Raw genomic sequence first — 20,544 nt, 5'->3', positions numbered from 1 at the left:
GCTGCTCTGATTAACGGTATAGCAGGTAAAAGCATCTCGTTGACTGAATAAGGATGACCTTTGTGCTCCTTTTCTGAAATTTTGCTGCCACCTGTTGGGCATCCAAGTACACTACAAAGTTAAGTAGACCAACTGCTAAACTCACCACTATATCAAAACACAAAATGTGATCTGTATTTTTATCCATATTGGCTGATGATTGGTGATGGGATCGGTAAAATATGAGACACCCCTAGTCTCATAATTATTCTACTGCTTGGAAATTTTTTTGTGACTTTGAAATGATTTAAATGGTTTGAAATATTCTTAGGAGTGATGCCAACTTAAAAACCCATGCCATAACTTTGGCATGTGCTCCAGTAACACAACACAAGAGCTTGTCAAGGCAGGTTTTCAATTTTTATTAGCTTTGACATGGATATAAATCAGAATCACGTTGGCTGAAACCTATTTCTTTGCCTCTTATTTCCTTCACTCAAGCCTTCCGGTGCCTAGCACAGGGCAAAAATCAACAGATCATCCACCCTTCCCTGTGTTATTCGATCACTACTAACAAACACCCGCCTCAGCCTAAGTACATTTAGGCTGGTTGGATATGTGGCTATGGAAATAACCCTGTTGTGTACTGGGCGTGCATGGTGCCAAGATAATCAGAAGGCCTTGAGGAATGCCTCTGCCACAGGCGGCCTCTCCGATTTTTTCTTCACGTCTTTGGGGAGCTTGAGTGCTTTGATTGCATTACGACTTCATTACTGGGTTAGTTAGCTTTGGAATAATATTTGGAGTGGAGGAATGCAGCTCAGTGACAGGCCACACATAAATTAACATTATTAGAGTGGTGTGATTATGAGGGTTAATGTATAGTGGAATAAATTTGTGAAGCGTGCTGCAGCTTGGGTTACTCTGCTGGAGGGGAAGACTGAGGGAAAAGAGAGCTACATTTAGACCTAAAACAAGGCCAAAAATCATCAGGAAGAGGAGGTCAGTGAGCTTTTTTCTTCAGCGTGAGTCCCTTTCTTGGTTTCTTTTGCCCTCAAGCCATAGAGCAAAATTGTTCTCATTCTGGGGATAAATGTCTATGAGAAAGTCTTTAAGAGAGGGAAGTTTGTTTTGGAAGACTGAGTCCTCTTGAATGTGCAAACTAGCCCCAATGTAGGGTGCTAGGCTGTTTTATGTGAACTCCTTTGTCATACCGCTATGTGACCATCACTGCTGCATCATCAGGGCCCCTCGTCGATGCTTACACCCATGCGCTTCTGGATCGTCACCCTGCGTAAAGACGGTTTGGTCATCATCTCAGGTTTAGGCTTGAACTGCTCCATCAGCATCCGCAGCACCGAGTCCATCTTCTTGTCCATCTGATGAATCTGAATTTAACACAAACAACAAAAAGAAAAACAGGTTAGGTCAGCTGAAAGCCTCGAGGGTAAACACCGCGAGTATAAGTACAGTGTAGGAATGAAACAAACAAAGAATGTGAGCGACTTTGTGCCTTTGTTTCAGATCCATCTGCCTCTTTAATACAGCTGCCCTCCCAATGACAGAGCAGCGGCGGGTATAATGACACGTTAGTCTGCCAGTCGCCGTCTACCTGCAAAAGCCACTCATTACAAAAGCTGCTAAGCTATATGATCCCAGAGTGGGCGGACAGACACTCGCACAAACGAACGCTGTTGTTTACATGGTCCCCTGACTGTAAACACAGGTGTGTCACCCAACAGAGACGTCTCTGACGGGGCACAGCTGGCCTAACCTTAGTGTGAACACAGATGAATGAGGTAAACAGACAACAGACTGCCTGGTGACATGCAAATACTCTGCACATGTACACACTCACAACCACAAAAAAAGGCGTGCACACTTCAAAGGAACCGTCGCCATCCTCACAGCCTTGGCCTTTCTTTTACCTCTGTACTTATTTATCTTTCACCCTGCTGATGTACTTACGCAGCTCAAACACAAAGATGCAATACACTCTGATGGCTTTAAAAAACAGAAGCAGGGTAATGATAAAGATGGCGCTTCGTAAATCAAAGCCTTAACATCAAAGAGACATAACATTTCATACAGCAGACATATTTAGACTCCCGTCTCTGCTACACTCTGATACGTACAATTCAGGGTTAACCGCGGTATTTCTGCCAGGGCACAGGCAGATAGTTAACATCAATGGCATTTTCATAGGCTGAAGGGTTACGGCCCCTCTTTCTCCCCATCTTTTAGTGTGTGCGCCTGATGGCCTGGACGTTTTTATGGCAGCGAGGGACATTTAGCAGCTATTATTGTTGTTGAAATATGAGCCATAACAGGAGGCATTAATCTGAGAGAAAAGAAAGAAATCGCATCTCAGCACGCCACTAATCATGATTTATGAACAACAGAGCATCGTCACAATGCCGAACAAACCTTTAGATTCAAGACAAAGAGAGTAGTTTGGCTTTTGTTGCCTGAAAATCTCTCTCTGAAGTATAGAGATGAGTTTTTGAACTAAATGTAATTTAAACTTACATTTTGGTTGAAAAACTTGCCATGCCAAGGTAGATAGATTGATTGATAAATACTTTGCTGATCTTAAAGGGAGTTCAAGTTAAACCCACACAGGAAAAGCAAGAAATACAACAATAAAGTGGGAATGAACGCTAATATAACAATAGAGCAAATACAGTCATGGACGAAAGTATTGGCATCTCTGGAATTTTCCAGAAAATACACCATTTCTCCCAGAAATTGTTGCAATTACAAATGTTTTTGGTATACATATGTTTATAGCCTTTATGTGCATTGGAACAACACAAAAAATCTGAAGAAAAAAGACAAAATTTATATAATTTTACACAAAATTCAAAAAATCGGCCGGACAAAATTATTGGCACCCTCAACTTAATATTTGGTTGCACAACTTTGGAAAAAAATAACTGAAACCAATCACTTCCTATAACCATCAACAAGCTTCTTACACCTCTCAACTGGAATTCTGGATCACTCTTCTTTTGCAAACTGCTCCAGGTCTCTCAGATTTGAAGGGTGCTTCTTGCAACAGCAGTTTTGAGATCTCTTCATAGGTGTTCAATGGGATTTAGATCCAGACTCATTGCTGGCCACTTCAGAACTCTCCAGCGCTTTGTCTCCAACCATTTCTTGGTGCTTTTTGAGGTTTGTTTGGGGTTGTTGTCCTGCTGGAACACCCATGACCTCTGACGCAGACCCAGCTTTCTGACACTAGGCCCTACATTGCAGCGCAAAATCTTTTGATAGTCTCCAGATTTCATGATTCCTTGCACACAGTCAAGGCACCCAGTGCCAGAGGAAGCAAAATAACCCCAAAACATCCATGTTTGACTGTAGGTACTGTGTCCTTTTCTTTGTAGGTCTCATTCTGTTTTCTGTAAACAGTAGAATGACGTGCTTTTCCAAAAAGCTCTACCTTAGTCTCATCTGTCCACAGAATGTTCTCCCAGAAGGATCGAGGCTTACTCAGGTACATTTTTGCAAACTCCAGTCCGGCTTTTTTATGTCTCTTTGTCAGCAGTGGGGTTCTCCTGGGTCTCCTGCCATAGCGCTCCATCTCATTCAGATGACCACATATGGTCCGAGCTGACACTTTTGCACCCTGAGTCTGCAGGACAGCCTGAATTTGTGTGAAAGTTGACTGAGGATGTTAATCCACCATTCCAACTATCCTGCATTGCATTCTTGTCAATTTTTTTCTTACATCCATGTCCAGGTTGATTAGCCACAGTTCCATGGGTTATAAACTTCTTGATTATATTACGCACAGTGGACAAAGGACTTTCAAGATCTCTGGAGATGGTCTTGAAACCTTGAGATTGTTCATATTTTTCCACAATTTTGCTTCTTAAGTCCTCAGACAATTCTGGGCTCCTCTTTCTCTTCTCCATGCTTGGTGTGACACACACAGGCACACAACACAAAGGTTGAGTCAACTTTGAGACATTCTAAGTAGCTTCAGGTGTGATTTCTAGATTGCCAGCACCTGTTACTGCCACAGGTGAGTTTAAATGAGCATCACATGCTTGAAATAAAATGATTTACCCACAATTTTCAAAGGGTGCCAATAATTCTGTCCAGCCCATTTTTTGAGTTTTGTGTAAAATTGTGTCAATTTTTTCTTTTTTTCTCCAGATTTTTGTGTTGTTCCAATGCACATAAAGGAAATAAACGTGTATACCAAAAACATTTGAAATTGCAACCATTTCTGGGAGAAATGATGTATTTTCTGGAAAAATTCCAGGGGTGCCAATACTTTTGTCCATGACTGTATGTATACAGTAAGCAAAAATGTATAAGAATGCATGAAGTATAAAACATCTATGTACTATGTATTAGCAGGGATAATTGTTCACATGAATATTTTTGAACAGTACAAAGCTAAAACTGGAGGGTTGAGTTTTCAGTGTCAGACATTTCAGAGATGATTTGAACTCTTAAAGTGTAATTTTAACTCTACTTTTAACTCCCTGATCCATTAATCTAAGATCTACCCACTGCAATTTCAAATCTGGGGGGCTGAGTTTTTCCATCATGCCCTTGGACAGTGTTAAGATGTGTTTAGATGCTGCTTGTTGTGCAGTAATCACTGTTGGGATTCCCTCACTCTCGTTACAAGTGGATTATAGTTATTATTATTATTGTTATTTTTGTTGTTAAACAGTTTTGGACCATGAGTGAAGTTATCCATTAACTTGTTCAGATCTCGCATGTGGCACATGTTTGACGACTGCAGGGGTTGGAGTTCTGACCTTCAGCCAAGCTCTCCATCTGTCATTGTGCTCAAGGACGTTATTGAACTTCTGGTGACTTTTAATTTCTTAATCTAGCGGAGATATCAGTTTCATCATTAAAATAAAGACAGCTATATGTTAATTAGAGAATGAATATACCTGGTCTAAACTCTCAGAGATCTTTTTCTTGACATCAGAAGTCATATATTGCCCCTTTTTCAATCAGACTACTGGGTTAGAGTTAACTGTTACATAACCAAAAATAAAGATACAGCTTGACAGGGCAAGATTTGCTTCCTTTAGAGCCTTTTTTCTCTGATATTTCACCATCCACCACGCTCCCTAAGAGATTATACTATGACCTAAATAGTTGTGCTAAGTAACAAAAGCACGCACTGGGCCCGGATGAAGCGTAGAGAATAATAGGCTATCATAAACATGTTGGGCAGTAATCTACAGACTTATCAACATTCTCGTTGGAGCTTAAAATGGATCAGGAATTCCTCCTGCAGTGTGTCTAAAAGGAGTGGCTCAGGCGACCCTCAGAGGGGAAAGAAAAACACAATTAGGCAGGCGTGTTGCTAACACATAAGACTTATCACCACTGAGTTTGTGTACGTGTGTTTCTGTGTGGTTTCTGGGGATGGATGTAGGTGAGGGAGACATAGAGGGGGATTATGCAATGAGAGTACATGAATGTGTCAGTGGTTGTTCTTTACAGTGCCGTTGTAGAAGACATTTCCTTGTTTCTGTTTGTGAATGAAAAATGGTACTTAGGTTATTTTGGAAAAGAGAAGTTCTTACTTTTCAAAGAAACATTATGAAGAAATTCAGTTTGGTGCACTTTGGCGCCCACTGAAGGTCTTTAACTGCATTGTTGTAAAACACGCAGTGCTGCTATTCCTCTCCCTCTTAGACTACATTTGATGCATTTGTTGACAGTCAAAGGATGCCAAGTAAGCCACACAACCATGTCGACTGACAAGGTTGAATTATATTGCTGGACAAATACAATTCTGCTAGTCTCTACAGTCCACTGTTTGCATATGGAGTACATGTATATGTATTCAGCTGCTGCAATGGTGTTTTAACCTTGCAAAGCAGATGGATACGCTTGTTTCCTTGTTTTTCACTGGCGAATCCATCTTGCAAGGCTCCGATCTGAACCATTTGGGTCTGGTTAGAAAGTGACAGGACCAATCAGCAATGAGGGGCAGTACTTTCAGGCGCAGCAGAGTCGTGACAAGCGTAAACAAGCAGCAGCAAGAGCTGGTGCAGTTATGGAGGAAGAGATTAGCATGGATGCTGCTAAAGAGCCAGTTTTATCAGAATTTGACAACATTTCTTCATTAAAAGAAGAATAAAGAACAGCGGTGAGTTGTTTTCTTTTCTAAAACAACAAAAGTTGAGTACTTACATGTCTATAGTCGCTATGTTTTGCGTTATTCCTCAGTAGCTGTGCACGTGCAGCTCGATAGCGGCTACGTCACATGTTTTGTTGCTCCGACTGGCCCGTAGAGATGTGACAGACAGAACGTTCATCCAATCACACTCCGAGTTTTTTCAAAGCCTCTGCCTTTTCGCAAACATTTCCTATTGAAGCTTTCCCAGATGGATGTGTGAAACAAATCCATCTAGCATGTCAGGTTGATGATGTTTATGGTTTTGGGTTAAATGGCTAAAGTGGATAGGATAATTCATAACATGCTAGTTGAGATAAGTTTGAGAGTTTCCAAACATGTTTCACAAATGAAGCTCAGTGTTAGCTCATGCAGGACATGGCAGTCATACATCCAGCTGTGATCAGCTGACAGTCAGCTGATCCCAGTTATCATCTCCCATTTCTCACAGCCAATCACAGCTCTTTCTCTCCACACAGCCGTGCATTTAAATATGATGTACTTCTCACTAATCCTTGCTTTCATTAATGCTGATGCACCATGCTGCTGACAAAGCTTTACTTCTTCCACCCCAGCCACCTCCGTTATAGCAAAAAGCTTTATATAGAGATTCATGCTACTATGTCTTAATTGTAGGGCTGTCAAAGTTAACGCCAAATTACTTTTAATGGCACTAATTTTTTGTCGCACGACTAATGCATGTGCATCCTGTGTGACCCTCGACCCATCCCATAGTTTGCCAGGTCAGGAAGCGGCGCCGTCATGATGCAGTGCAAGCGAGCAGAAATGGATAAAGGACAGACACTTTTGAATGGCAGGTTCAGCTTTCAGATCATGTCAGATAAAAGTTATTTGCTCCTACTGTCGACACGAACTGAGTTACCAGGAATTCGCAGAGTCTTAAATAGCTCTACGAGCACAACACCAATGTAGAGAGCTGCCCCCTTAGCCATCCTGGGTTGTTTACAATGGAGATGCCTAGACGACTCTGCAAGCAGGGATGGTTTCACTATTTGGCGACGGACGCACTTTTGGACCAGTATGATTTATTCATTTATCTATATCTATATGAACTGGCTCTACGGCTACGCTGACCCTTTATATTGACTGTTGACTGTTAACTGGTCTGATCACGTCTCCGTTTACCCCTCTCCCATCCCCACACAGCTCCTGCTTGAAAGTGAAAGTTTTCAGAGAAAACAGAACTCACTAAAATGATCGATTGGAACTGTAAATAAACGTCAAATTAAAAAAAAAAAAAAAAAAAACAGTAAATCAAGATGCTGCAAAAGTGTCAAAGACTCTGCAATCCCTATAGGAGATGGTCTGATGCTGATGAATATGCAGCTTCATCATGTGGAGGAGGAGAAGACAGAGCAGAGGTGTTACAGGTGAGCCTGAAGCCTATTTAAGACTGGGAGCATGACACGCGCAGCAAACATAAGCAGCAAAACATGCTCCCAGTCTGAAACGGGCTTGAGAGAGAAGCAGTGAACGAGCTCTGTAGAGTATCAAAATATAAGTCGAAATATATGATTAGACTGTGGGTCCCCTTTATTTATGAAGAAAAAAATGTTTGACATTAAATCTGTAACTCTTCTATGATCTGAAGAATGAAAAGATGGTTAGGTCCTCTTACTACACCTTAAAAGTTCTCCACTGAGACTTCTTTTGCTTTGTGTGTTCATGAGTTTTGAAAAGCAGCTTCAAATTTGTGTTTATTGAAATCATCCCAGTGAATCTACCAGACTGATGACAGTCATTTAACATAAGATAATACTTTATTGTCCGATTGCTCGTAAATTTGTCTTGCATCACCAGCTCATCCTTTAACACAGTACAATCACATCACACTTAAAATAGCAGCATATCATTAAAAACATCATTAAAAGGTTAAAAAAAACAAAAACGTCCAACTATCCAACAACAGTCCGAATATAAATTGCGCCTAAATATATAAGAATGTCCTACGTCAGTGTCAGGGGTGTGTATGTGGAACTGACCACCTCCACTCTACTGTTTGTTCAGTAAAGAAATGGAGTGAGGAATAAATGTGAGCTTGTACTTATTTTTCTTACAGTTTGCACCCTAAAACATCTTATATTGTTTCTTTCAAGACATACTATTCATGCAAATAAATCAAAAAAAATCTTCTGAAGTGTTTCATATTCAAGACTTGTGATGACTCAGCTCAGGGTCATTCCTAAGGTCATGGTTTGTACTCTCAGTTGCCTAAACATCCTGTTGTGAGTCGCACAGTGTGTTCGCTGTTCCTGTGCAAAGACACACACTTCCTGTGTTTGACACATGTTGTCATGGTTTGTGAGACTTTCTCGTGAAGATGACATAACAGTGCTTACAAGAGATGATAAAGCAAGAACTGGGGCTTTTAGCCTTCTGTATAGAAATAGAACACTCTACGTGACATAAAATGGGAGTAAACCCACAGAACTCCATTAAATAAAAACAATTTCTGTAAATAGCTGGCTTTGTAGTGTAACACTAGTGCATAAGATGTTGTCTTTATTAGTCTCATGTGAGATAATTGCGTTAAGAAGAGGCTATTTTGTTCATCCTGTATTGTATAAATGCAAGAGTTGGGTGTCACCATTGCTGTGTCACATAAACGCGTATGATCCCGTGACAGCTGATGCTCCAGCTGTCCCTGACCCTCCCTCTGACCACAGACAACACATGGGATGGTCACAAGCCGCGCTGACTCTCCAGCAGCCAGGGCTTCCCTTTATTCTGATAAGGATTGTGACTACAACCAAGCAGTCTTAAAGAGCCCAGGCGCAGAGAGCTTGGCTTTATGTAGGTGACATTTTCACTCCAACATTTTAAAGAGGAAAGTTTTGTTTTGTTTTGCAAAACGTCTCTTTACTGTCCACTCTTTTGTCATTCTATCTCTAAACCAACCTTGAGATGATGTGGCCTTATTCTTACCAAAGTTAATATATTTTATATGTATCTTTTAGACCCTTATTTACTGAACATAGAGAATACAGCCTCTAATACTGCCTCTTATAGCACTCCAATGACTGACATGGCATCAGAAACTTAGTAATCTTATTTGTTTTATTTGGTTTTTACAATATAAAGGTAAAATATGAACATTCAATTACCCATATCTAGCAGAGAGTGATTTTATTCAACTACATATAGTTTAAGACATGGCTTTCTAAAAAAGGGTGGAGTAAAATTACCTCTTGTTTGTTGTTCTCAGCTCTGTGTTAACACTGACAGGACAGCACTTCTTTCGGCTTGTTTACATGCCCCTAAGAGGTTCAAAATGCCTCATATGATTTTTTTTTTTTTTTTTGGAAAAAACTTCTCCCTCCCCATCTCTCAGCCCTGCCACACTTTCGGGGATGAGAGACAGCCCAGCCCACTTAAAAAAAAAAAAAGCTATATATTGTGACCTAATGGTGGGGTTTCATCAAAAAAGTGCAACTCAAGGAGAGACTTTGATCACACTTTCTAATAACCCCATACATCCATTTTATCTATAAACAGAGATTTAAATGTTTTAATATGCATTAGTAAAGCATCTATAACCTTTACTCTAACCCTTACTGTACCCCTTTCAGGTCAGATCAGGTACCGGAGCATATACTGGTTTAGCCCTCAACCTTGGTCCTGTAATGCTCTGGCCTGTTGATGGTCTTGTCCAGGCCCATACCTCATCTCTTCAGGTATCCTCCCAGCCTCTTCATGACGTATACAGTCGCCCATGGTCTAGCCAGTCTGGACTAGCCCGTTGTGTCCTGGGCACCCAGTATTGGGTGGGCTGGGAAAAGCGAGCCAGGTCGACGTTCCTATATCAAGCAGCTGACCCTTCCCTTCTTTGCCCTCTTAAGCATGTCACCATTAGACACACAGTCTTGCCAATGATACTCAAAGATGCGCCAAAGAGAAGTTGTTAGTTTAAACAGACTGCCAAATTGACCAGAGGTGGACGAAGTACACAATTACTGTACTCAAGTAAAAGTACAGTTACTTTGGTTTAAATTTACTTATGTAAAAGTACTGGTCTATAAATCTACTCAAGTCAAAGTAATTTAAGGTTTATTTTAAATGCTGATGAGTTGTATTGTAGAATAATCTTTCCTTACTGACAAGAACAACAAGAAAATACAACTCCAACCACAGAACTCTAACTCAGTGAATAACTTCACTCATTGTGCAAATGTATCTCATATTAAAAACAACGAAAATTCACCAGAAACATGACCAAAAGAACCCCAACAGAAATCTCTGTTCAACAGGAAAAATCTAGACACAACTAATAAAATACATCAATATACAAGAGATACAATATAAAATACATCTAAGTACACTGCCCAAGGGCATGATGGGAAACTCTGCTCATTCCCTTGCCATATGTGTGATTTAGTCAACAGAGGCAGAAAACATACCAGAGTATTGTACTCAAGTAAAAGCAAAGTTACTTTGGTAAAAACTTACTTAAGTAGAGGTAAAAGTACTGATTTTAAAGGTCACATATTATGCAAAATACACTTTTTTTCTCTACTGACCCTCCTCTCAGCTGCCAGCTCAGGAAAGCCACATCCAATAAGCCACATCCATTTCCTGAGATGGGTGGAGTCAGACAGCTCATTAACATTTAAAGCCACAGACACAGAAACAGCTTGTTCTGAGCAGGGCTGAAACAGAGGAGTTTTTAGACATTAAAAAATCCAATACTGGAGTGTTTTTTCAGCAACAAACTTCACAGGCATTTTTTGGGTATCTCTGAGAAAGTTGTCTTAAAGAGGAAAAATATGTAACCTTTAAAATGTACTCAAAAAAGTATACATACCCCCCCAAAAAACACTCAATTACAATACTTGAGTATTACTTCCCACCCTTGAAATGGACCTATTGCTCAGAACCACCCTCCAGCACTATGAGCCAGTCACATTTCTTGCAGCTACATGGTTGCACATGAGAAGCTAAAAATCAATGAATATTTTCCATAATTATCTTAAAGAAAGACCAAACTAAATAGGTGAGAAGGGCAAGAAAATAAAGTGATATCAGACACCAAAGTCACCAAGAAAGCAAACAAACACACTCTGTATTTATTATATTCAGCACAGGTGATCTTTGACCTATATTTCTCATAGTTCCAGTAACTGCAGTGACCGGTGGAGACAAAGCACCGAGACAACGGTGGGGAGACCTCAGAGCTCCTGTTCACACAGGAACACCCTTCCTGAACCACCTTCCTGCCCTCCCCTGAGACCGCCTGCCTGCTATCTGCTATACGGACGTGTACAAGAAGACAAACAACAAGCAAACAGTACGTACACATATTTTGTTTGTACTGGCCTGCTAGTCACCAAGTAAACAACAAACAAACAAGGAGTAAAACGAGGACATTAACTGTGGCCAAAGAGCTGCTGGGTAGAGTTAAAGCCTGAGGGTCATGATGGAAAACTAATAAAGAGCTGAAGTGGGTAAACAAGAGGGTGACAGCAGCAGGGAAAAGTCATCATGAGCTGTTACCAGTCTGGAATACATTACTGCTTAGAATTAAACTACTTTTTGTGGTTTTCTGTGGGCTTAAACCAAATTTATGATAAGATAAGATGAAAAAGGAATTATAATAATCACAGCAGCCAGTATGACATGACATTTTCATTCTTTTTCAGCTGAAGATCCAAAAGTTTCCAGAGTATTACTAAGAATTTTAACACTATTTTAACATACACTATATATAAGATGGCTCACCATTACAACAACAAGGACTGTAATGACATCACATTCAAGAATTTGAATATGGGGTTGCCCCCCCTTTTACAGCTATAAAAGCCTCCAATCTTCTTGGAAGGCTTTCCACAAGATTTCAGAGTGTCTCTGTGGGAGTTTGTGCCCATTCATTCTGTAGGACATTTATGAGGTCTGGCACTGATGTTGGACAAGAAGGCCTGGCACACAATCTCTCCGATGAGGTTGAGGTCAGGGCTCTTTGTGGGCTAGTCAAGTTCCTCCACACTGAACTCATCAAATCATGTCTTTATTGTCCTTACTGGGGCACAGTAATGTTGGAAGTGGAAAGGGCCTTCCCCAAACTGTTGCCATAAAGTTGGAAGCATAGCTCTGTCCAAAATGCCTTGGTATGCTGAGGCATTAAGATTAGTCTTCACAGGAGATAAGGGGTCTAGCAAAACCCTGAAAAACAGCCCCATACCATTATCCTTCCTCCACCAAACTTCACGGTAGGCACAATCCAGTCAGGCAGGTAACGTCCTCCCAGCATCTGCTGAACCCAGACTCGACAGTCTGACTGCTAAGAAAGCAATGTGAATCATCACTCCACAGACCAGTTCCCATTGCTCCACAGTCCAGTGTTGGTGCGCTTTGCATCACTCCATCTGTTGCTTGGCATTGGACTTGGTGATGTGAGGCTTGCATGCAGCTGTGCTTACAGTCATCCCAGTGGTAGTTAGGAACTCTTCAGCTCTAGAATCAGCAGAGCTTCGGCAACTTTTTATACTCCATGCGCCTTAGCAGTCGTTGACCCTGCTCTGTGATTTTGCATGCTGTTGTTCCTTAACGCTTCTGATCTGGTAATATCACTTACAGTTAACTGTGGAATACCCAGCAGGGCTGACATTTCATGAACCGTCTTATTGCAAAGGTGGCATCCATTACAGTACCACTGAGCTCTTTAGAATGACCCATTTTTGTATCACAAATGTTTGAAAACAGAGACTGCATGGCTAGGTGCTTGATTTTATACACCTGTGGCAACAGGTCTGATTGAAACACCTGAATTCAATAATTAACAGGTGTCAACAGTTACTAGTGTATGCTTTAAATGAAAACATCCTGATACATATTGTCACTGCTCCTGGGTCATTTCTTTGACTTAAGTTAATAAAAGCCCAATCTTTTAACTGTGCAGTATTTTCCATTTTTGCACAGAGGGCATCACAGAGCTCTGAAGTGTCACATTAATCAGACACAGATCACATACCAAATACTTTTTTCATGCTTATGCATACTATTTTCCTCATTTTTACCCCCTTAAGGAGGCATTTATGATGAAATTAAGCATCAGTTACTTCCTAACCTTTTAGAATAAAAGACAAGTAGTGTCTTCCTTCAAAATAAGTCATGTAGAACATTTATTCTTACTTCAAACTCAGTCCTCATCGGTGGGCCTTTGCAGATACAGCGATTCACACTGCCATCTGTTGGAGACTAAAGAAGCCTGGAGGAAAGCTGGAGCCGACTATTGCTGCATTTTCTCTCTGTGCTGTTTTCTAATCATGTGATAACTGAAGAATCAGGACATGACAAGTAAGAACGGTTAAAGACAGGATGAGGCCTTGGTGTGTAAAGATTGGTGTTCAGGTGTTGTGGAGTGATGTGGTTTTTCATTAAAGGAAACAATGCTGCCGAATCCTGCAGTCATACACTGATGATGTTTCTTTGAACTGTCAAATAAAACTACAAAGAAGTAAAAATAGAGAAAACATATAAGTAAAGTGGAGCAGACAGAGGTGCAGGGCTGCCAGAAGGAAAGACTACCAGCTCCAGGAATGTCCTGGCATCTGTGCCCGACCAGCCTGCTCCACTCAACAAAACAAGATTCCTGTCATTGAAATTCTCTCAATCGCACGAGACAATGAGGACAGAGCGGGAACAGAAGGGGAGATAAGACAGGAGGGAAACTGTTGTCACCGTCCTTGTATGCTTTACTGTATGTGTAACGTGTGGTCCCACTGCCGTGACCTCAAAAGGCCTCAATCTCTACAACATCAGAGAATCTGACTGCGTCACTCATCTCAGCTATGTTATGACTCTGTGTACTTACATGGCATTAGCATGACTCACTTAATGTTCGCTCCAGCTGGAGAGGAATTCTTTAATATCCATCTGGGGCCTTTGAAATGACAAAAAAAAAAAAAAAGGTTTTGAACGCTATAAAGTCAAAAAAGAAAACAAAATGTCCTTCAATCTCAAATTAGAGAGGGTTTTAAAAGTCTCCTTTCATTCAGCCAAAGTTCTCTATCAGCAGAATAAATCAAACACGTTATATCTGCTTCTTTCAAACATGTAAGGCTACTGTCAGAGGGAGAACAGTTTTTCACATGATTTCAGATGAAGATCTTCCGTAGCAACAGTGAATAAAGCAGCTTGAATAAGCAATTGCACATACCTTTAAGCTAGAACCTGAACACCAATCTTTACATACCAAGGCCTCATTCTGTTTCTTAAAGCACTTTTTATGTCATATCCCAATTCTTCACTTCACTTGATATTTAAGGAGGTGAATGAGTTGTTTGTTGGGAACGATTAGGGCCCAACAAAGGGTCAAGGGTCAATTTTTGGCAGAATAATTGCTCATTTCAGGCTTTAACATGCTCAAAAACTCACCAAACTTTGCAGGAAATCGTCCTCCAGTGGAAATTTTTGTATTTTGGTGGAATTATAAAAGTCCATGAAGAAGATCGGGGACTAGGTAAGAGCTACATGCATGAAAACTGGTACACTTATGTATCCTGACTAGACAAAAAAAGGTCTCTTGGGGCCATCCTCTGTAATGTACAGGAAGCCCACTACAAACAAGTTATATTACAATTGGTTAAATTTTGGCTTTTTTTTTGCAATTCACAAGTTTCATATTTTAATAAACTAGTCCAAGAGATTTCATCCCATACTATGCTCATGCTCATACTAGACAAACTGAAGATTTAAAGTTGTTCAAACTTTGAGTTTTCACCATAGGTCGAGGCTGTGAGAGGAGCCCAAACTTAAACTACTGTACTTTTTTCATTAAAAATAGTCCTATAAGGCCATATAACTTTTTAATGCTAATATGAATCCTCATCAAACTTCACAGGGAAGCTCACACATTGATCCTGAATACATTTATCCATCAATATCATTACTTTGTCACAGCGCCCCCTTCTGGAAATTCAATACTTCTGCTTCTGATTTTTGTACAATTTATCCCTTTAAATATGCAGCCCCCGCACACCATGTTTTTTGGTCTGCATATGGGTCCGAAAAGCCTTAAGGACCCATGCCCAAATCCCAACAGGAAGTCCACCAGCTTCATCTCTAGGTATTTCAAAATCAGGCATTTTTGATGGTGCCAAATGATTTTAACCCAATATAACCTTAGCACACAATATTCTGCAATATTCTGCTCTTTCTTGCAAGACAACAGTATCACACTGAACACAGATATGGAAGCATCTTATCGTAGCGTCCCCTAGTGGCGACTGGAGTTGACATAAATGCTCGCTGTCTTGCCACGCTCATAATGACACCAAAGCAAAAATGGATAATCCAAGACAGTGTAAATTTGATGTTTATTTGTTTACATGCCGGTGAAAGGAGTATGATTTCTGCTGTTTGTTCTGACCAATAGTTGAGCCATTTTCATCTTCTGCTTTTCTTCTTCATTGTTGTTTGTTTGGAACAATAGCACCAGAACATCAGGTGTTAAAAATGACCTTAATCAAATCACATGATGCACACCCTCCTAATTCAGTGGGAATCTGCAAAGAGTGACGTCCAAGACTACGCCAAACATGCTACGCTGCCATAATAAATGCCTGACTGACTGAACAGTAGATATGGTATTGCAGCAGTTTTATCAAAACTAAACCACATTTCCTTATCAAATATAGAACAAAGATCCCCTCATGACATAAAAGATGTCTCACTCTTCTTCCAAACTGCTACGGCAGAAGTTTGCAATCATTACGGGTGGGGTTTACTAGTACTGTTGGCTGTTACAATGGCTGCTGCCAGTGTAGTGATTAGCTCAGATGTAGCTGTAGTTTAGTGGCAGTTCTATCAGAAAGGAGCCACATTCTCTTTATAAAACAACTTCAAAAGGTGGCTTTCTTGCAGAAATTAACATATAAAGTCCCCTTGTGGATGATAATCCACCCTAATAATTTGAAATTAAACCTGCACCAATCACCTACTGGTTGCCTTAAGGTTATGTTGTTTCAAATATAGTGGCAACAGGAAGGCTAAAGTTTCTGCATGTGAATCAAGGTGGTTAAATGTTAAAATAATTCTCACACAAGCAGCACAGTCATGAGTAAATATCAAGTAAAACAAAGACAGCACAGAACTTGTTTCCAGTTCTTTTCCAGCCAAACAGCTCAGGGTCAGTTCAGGTGAATCTCTCCCTTTCTCTATAGATCCCCTGTGCTGCCTGCTCTTTGTGTTTCACCTACACCACACACGCAAACGCACAAACACCAGCGTTTCCCTCATAACACAAAGGCCAATGCAGAAAAGGCAACAGAGGGTGTACACTCTGGCCTCGCTGGTGGGCCAATAACAAGCTAGCATTACACAGAGGTCATCATTATCATCACTGAGATGGAGCTGCATGAATGAAGAATGGAGATCGGGGGGGAAGGGAGGGGGAGATAGGCTGGCAATGGAGAGTAAAAGAGGCAGGAAATAAAGTAAAAAAGTCAGAAGAGAGTAAAAGAAGGGAGAGAAATGGACACTAGTGTCTTTTGTTGCTTTCTCACTCTCAAACACCACAGCAAATGAGGAATGTCAGCAGGAGAATGATTTGCTAATGTTGTTATAAGATAAGTCAAAGTTTATAAGAACACTTCTTTGAGTGATAGCCGCAAATGAGCTAGAACTAAAGAGACATCGAGATTTATATTTAGAATTCCAGGTAGAAGGGGCGGCACACTCACCTCCTGGAGAGTGACTAAAGAATGAATGAAGGGCTGTTTTTTGGCCTTGCACATACTCATGAAAAAGCATCAAATAAGTTACAATTTGTCAATCAGTAAATGAAAAATAAGGCCAGTGGCTTATTTTTGCCTATCCTGTCTAGCCCAAGGAGTAAAAGAATAAACACAAAAAAATCTTGCACACTACAGGGCTCCAAAAATCTTCATCAGACTCAGTCTGAACTGCAGGCAGACAGGTCTCATTTTCAGCTCAGCACCTGCCCACCTTGGTTGGATGTGCATGTAGAGCTTTTCTTGTACATTCAAAGGAGTAACCCAGAAAATCAGCAATGCTCACTGAAATCACTGGAGGCCAATGCCACTAGGACTGCTATGTACCTCCTATTGCTCCACTTGAAAAATACTGAAATATCCCTTTAAGGTCAGTGTTCATGATTCAACAATAAGAAAAAGACTGGGAAAAATGGCATCCATGGGAGAGTTTCAAGGCCAAAACCACTGCTGACTAAAAGAACAAAAAGGCTCGTCTCACATTTGACAAAACCATCTTGATGATCCCCGAGGAGAAATATTCTGTGGACTGATCAGACAAAAGTTGAACTCCTGTTACATCTGGTGTAAAACTACCACAGCATTTCATAAAAAGAACATCACACCAACATTTAAAGACTCTGGTGGTAATGTGATGGTCTCAACTAAATTCTATAAATCATAGGAATAGTCCTCTTATAATTAAAGTACACATTTAAGTGCACAGATTCTACATTTTGTACATTTAAGCCTGATAACACTAAAGCATTGGCAATGGAGGTTGCAAAATCAGGCTCCATTCATTGTGGCCTGATGTTTTTACTGAGTCATGTAATTACTACTTAGCTGCTGCGCTCAGTCAATGCTCAGTGTATACTTTATGGATTAAAGGCTTGTATCAGTAATTTAATTTGCCAGATTTACGATGGCTTTATGACAGACACTTTCCTTTTCTCCTACAAAAATCTTCCAGAAGTCATTGACAGCTGTCACTTCCTTCTCTCTTAATACATGTCTGGAGATTTTTCACAGGGCTTTAGTGTTAAATGACCTCGGTTGGGGCAAACTTGCAATTCCAGTGCAGGTGTTTAATATTTTTTACAGGAGCAAAAAAGCATAAATGACATGTAACTAAGACTGCCATACTGAGCTTCAGAATGAAGCCTTTTTAGCATACTGAAAGAAAATGGAGAGGTTGCTTTAAACCAATATAAACACACTGAATCCTGTTTTTTTGGGATTCTTTCTCATGGTACAAAGCTAGCCAGTGCTCAAGAATAAGACACATATACCAAGAGGGGATTAATAAAACTAAGACAAGAAATGTATGAAAAGCATGGGCCAGCAGTTCAAAAAGAATGTGGATACATGAACGCTGAAAGAAAGAAGAGGAAGAGAAGGACAGTCAAGCAAACTTCAAAAGGCTCTATTGGCCGATATTAAGCGTTTATTTTTTCTGCTATGTGAGCGTGTTGACTCATCTTCAGATCTCTTTCATACATGCGGGGATGGGGGGGGTGTATTCAGTTTCTAAGCTTGAATTGTTTTATGAAACGTGATAGCATCTCATTATTGACGTGTTTGTGTCACTGTGTGTTTACAACAGCTTTCATCAAAAGCCATGCTGCTTTGAAAATGTGTTTTTGGAAATGGGTGTGTTGTTGTTACTATAATAATTAGGAAATATTAGTGGTGGCTGTATGTGTATGTGGGTGGTTTTTGAATGTTTAAAGTTTAGGCTTCCTGCTGTGACAGAGATGTAAAATTCCAAGACTTTTTCCAAGAATTATCCACAAGTCAACATGACGCATTAGTGACCTTAAAATGTTTCTCCTCTCTTTCTTCTAAAGGCCTTAACAGTTTGGCTCTAGTGCAGATTGAAAAGAGCAGCTGAAAACCACACGTTAATGCAATAGTAGTGTGAAAAGGCTGATTAAAGTGTAATGAACCTCCCGCCACTAACATGCCAGTGTATCTGTACTGATTTCGAGGGTTGAAACAAGGCCACATAGTCAAAGCGCTATGTTAATCTGCAAAGAGGAATGTGGAGCTAGCTGCTAATGTTCACCACGCTGTACAGAGTATATCAGGCTCACATCACACCCACTAACACAATGTGATGAATTTGACTGAGGTATTTGCCTCTCTTTAGACTAGTCGTTCAAAAACAAATTAAATGGACATTTGGCCAAATGGGGACAGAGACGCCAGGGAACATGCCTAGTATGTGAGCATATGCTGATTTGACACTTGCATGGGCTGCATGGTCCATGCCAGGCCCATGCCCCACCTCTTCAGGTATCTTCCCAGGTGACCCCTCTAAAAAGCACAAGGCTAACCTGGCAAATGGATAGGAAGCACGCCAGGTGTAGAAGTGCAGCTGCCACTCCCATATTCAACATATCCATCCCCGCTCTCCCGAGCATGTCAGCATTAGACACGTTGTCTTGCCAATGATAGGCAAAAAATGCATCATAGAGAGGTGGTCACAAAGCAGTCTAGCTGGCACCTCTGGCCATCAGTCAGCATCCAGGCCTCACAAGAGTACAGTAAAACCAGTAAAGGATGACTGAAAGTCTCTGACTTTAATAGAAAACTGTTTTGTTTAAATGCAGGATTATGAAGACTTTGCACAGCCTTCTGGATTGGCCAGAGTCTTTGTCTTTCACCGGAGAGATAGGGTGCTTTCACGTTGAGCTCAATTGCATGCACTGTGGCGCATCCACATGGACATGCGTAAGCACAGAACCACTGAAAATGACTTAAAATGTAGTATATATGCCAAGCCTGTATGTAAAGCTGCCACGGAAATGCAACAAAAAAAGAAAAGAAGATTACGGAGCATGCATATAAAGCTTTTGCACGCTGAACCCATAACCCTGTAACCCGCCACTGTTGTTTTGGCTGGACCTGTGCATGCAGCTTATTTGGGCTATACTAAATAACGTAATCGTTTCAAGAAAGATGCAGCTGGCTGTTCACATGAAGATGAAACAGTAGGTGTGTATAACCTTGCAAAGCAGATGGATACGCCCGTTTCCTCATTTCTCACTGGCGAATACATCTTCACACATACATCTACATCAACATGGATGTTTTAAAAAAATCCCTTTTCAAGATTCCAGCAACGTTGCTCTTCTGATTTCCACCTTTTATTGAGAATAAATGTGAACAAAATTCCGCGCCAGGGGGAGAAGGGGTGTAGTTTTTACGATGACTTCAAATGGCAGACGCAACACTGGGCGCGACTGCATTCACATCTCAATTGAACTGCACCATAGTCCACTTGAATTGCGCCTGAGACCCCCTTGCCAAGTGGGCCAGGGCCTGGTTCCTGGGTGGGGTTTGTTTGCATTGTACTCTGATTCAGGATCAGGCGCAGTGTGAAATCCCCCTAAAAAGGCTACAGGTGACTCTGCAGCAATTAGGTTAAGTTTGTTGCATGACAGAAGGCCGTTATAAATGACCAGGACAGATTTCATCAATAAAAAACATCTCCATGTATGGAAGATTAAGTTTCAAAATCATAAAAATAAGGCACTACTGTGTGTGAGTCCCCTTAGCTTGTGATATTAAAGAAAACTGTTGTATCTAGGGTGAGTAAATGCAGCCAAAGTTTCATATTTAGAAAAGCTTCTTGTGAGGTGAACTAGGGTCATGCTTTGCAACTCCAGT

At 40.7% G+C, this 20,544-nt stretch overlaps 1 protein-coding gene across 2 annotated transcripts in view; it reads right to left on the bottom strand.

The window, feature by feature from the left end:
* Window positions 1-386: 386 nt before the first annotated feature.
* Window positions 387-20,544, bottom strand: part of kcnq1.2 (potassium voltage-gated channel, KQT-like subfamily, member 1.2) — a 291,548-nt gene continuing 271,390 nt past the window's right edge. For both annotated transcript variants that reach the window (XM_041796564.1, XM_041796565.1), the window contains one exon: window positions 387-1,367. In XM_041796564.1, coding sequence (XP_041652498.1) covers window positions 1,221-1,367 — 147 coding nt within the window. In that variant the 3' untranslated portion in view covers window positions 387-1,220. The remainder of the gene's footprint in view (window positions 1,368-20,544) is intronic.

This window comes from Cheilinus undulatus, linkage group 9 (genome assembly GCF_018320785.1).
Source record: "Cheilinus undulatus linkage group 9, ASM1832078v1, whole genome shotgun sequence".
NCBI classification, from domain to species: domain Eukaryota; kingdom Metazoa; phylum Chordata; class Actinopteri; order Labriformes; family Labridae; genus Cheilinus; species Cheilinus undulatus.
Note: the sequence above shows the minus strand (reverse complement) of the source record. Positions and strands in the feature narration are given on the sequence as shown.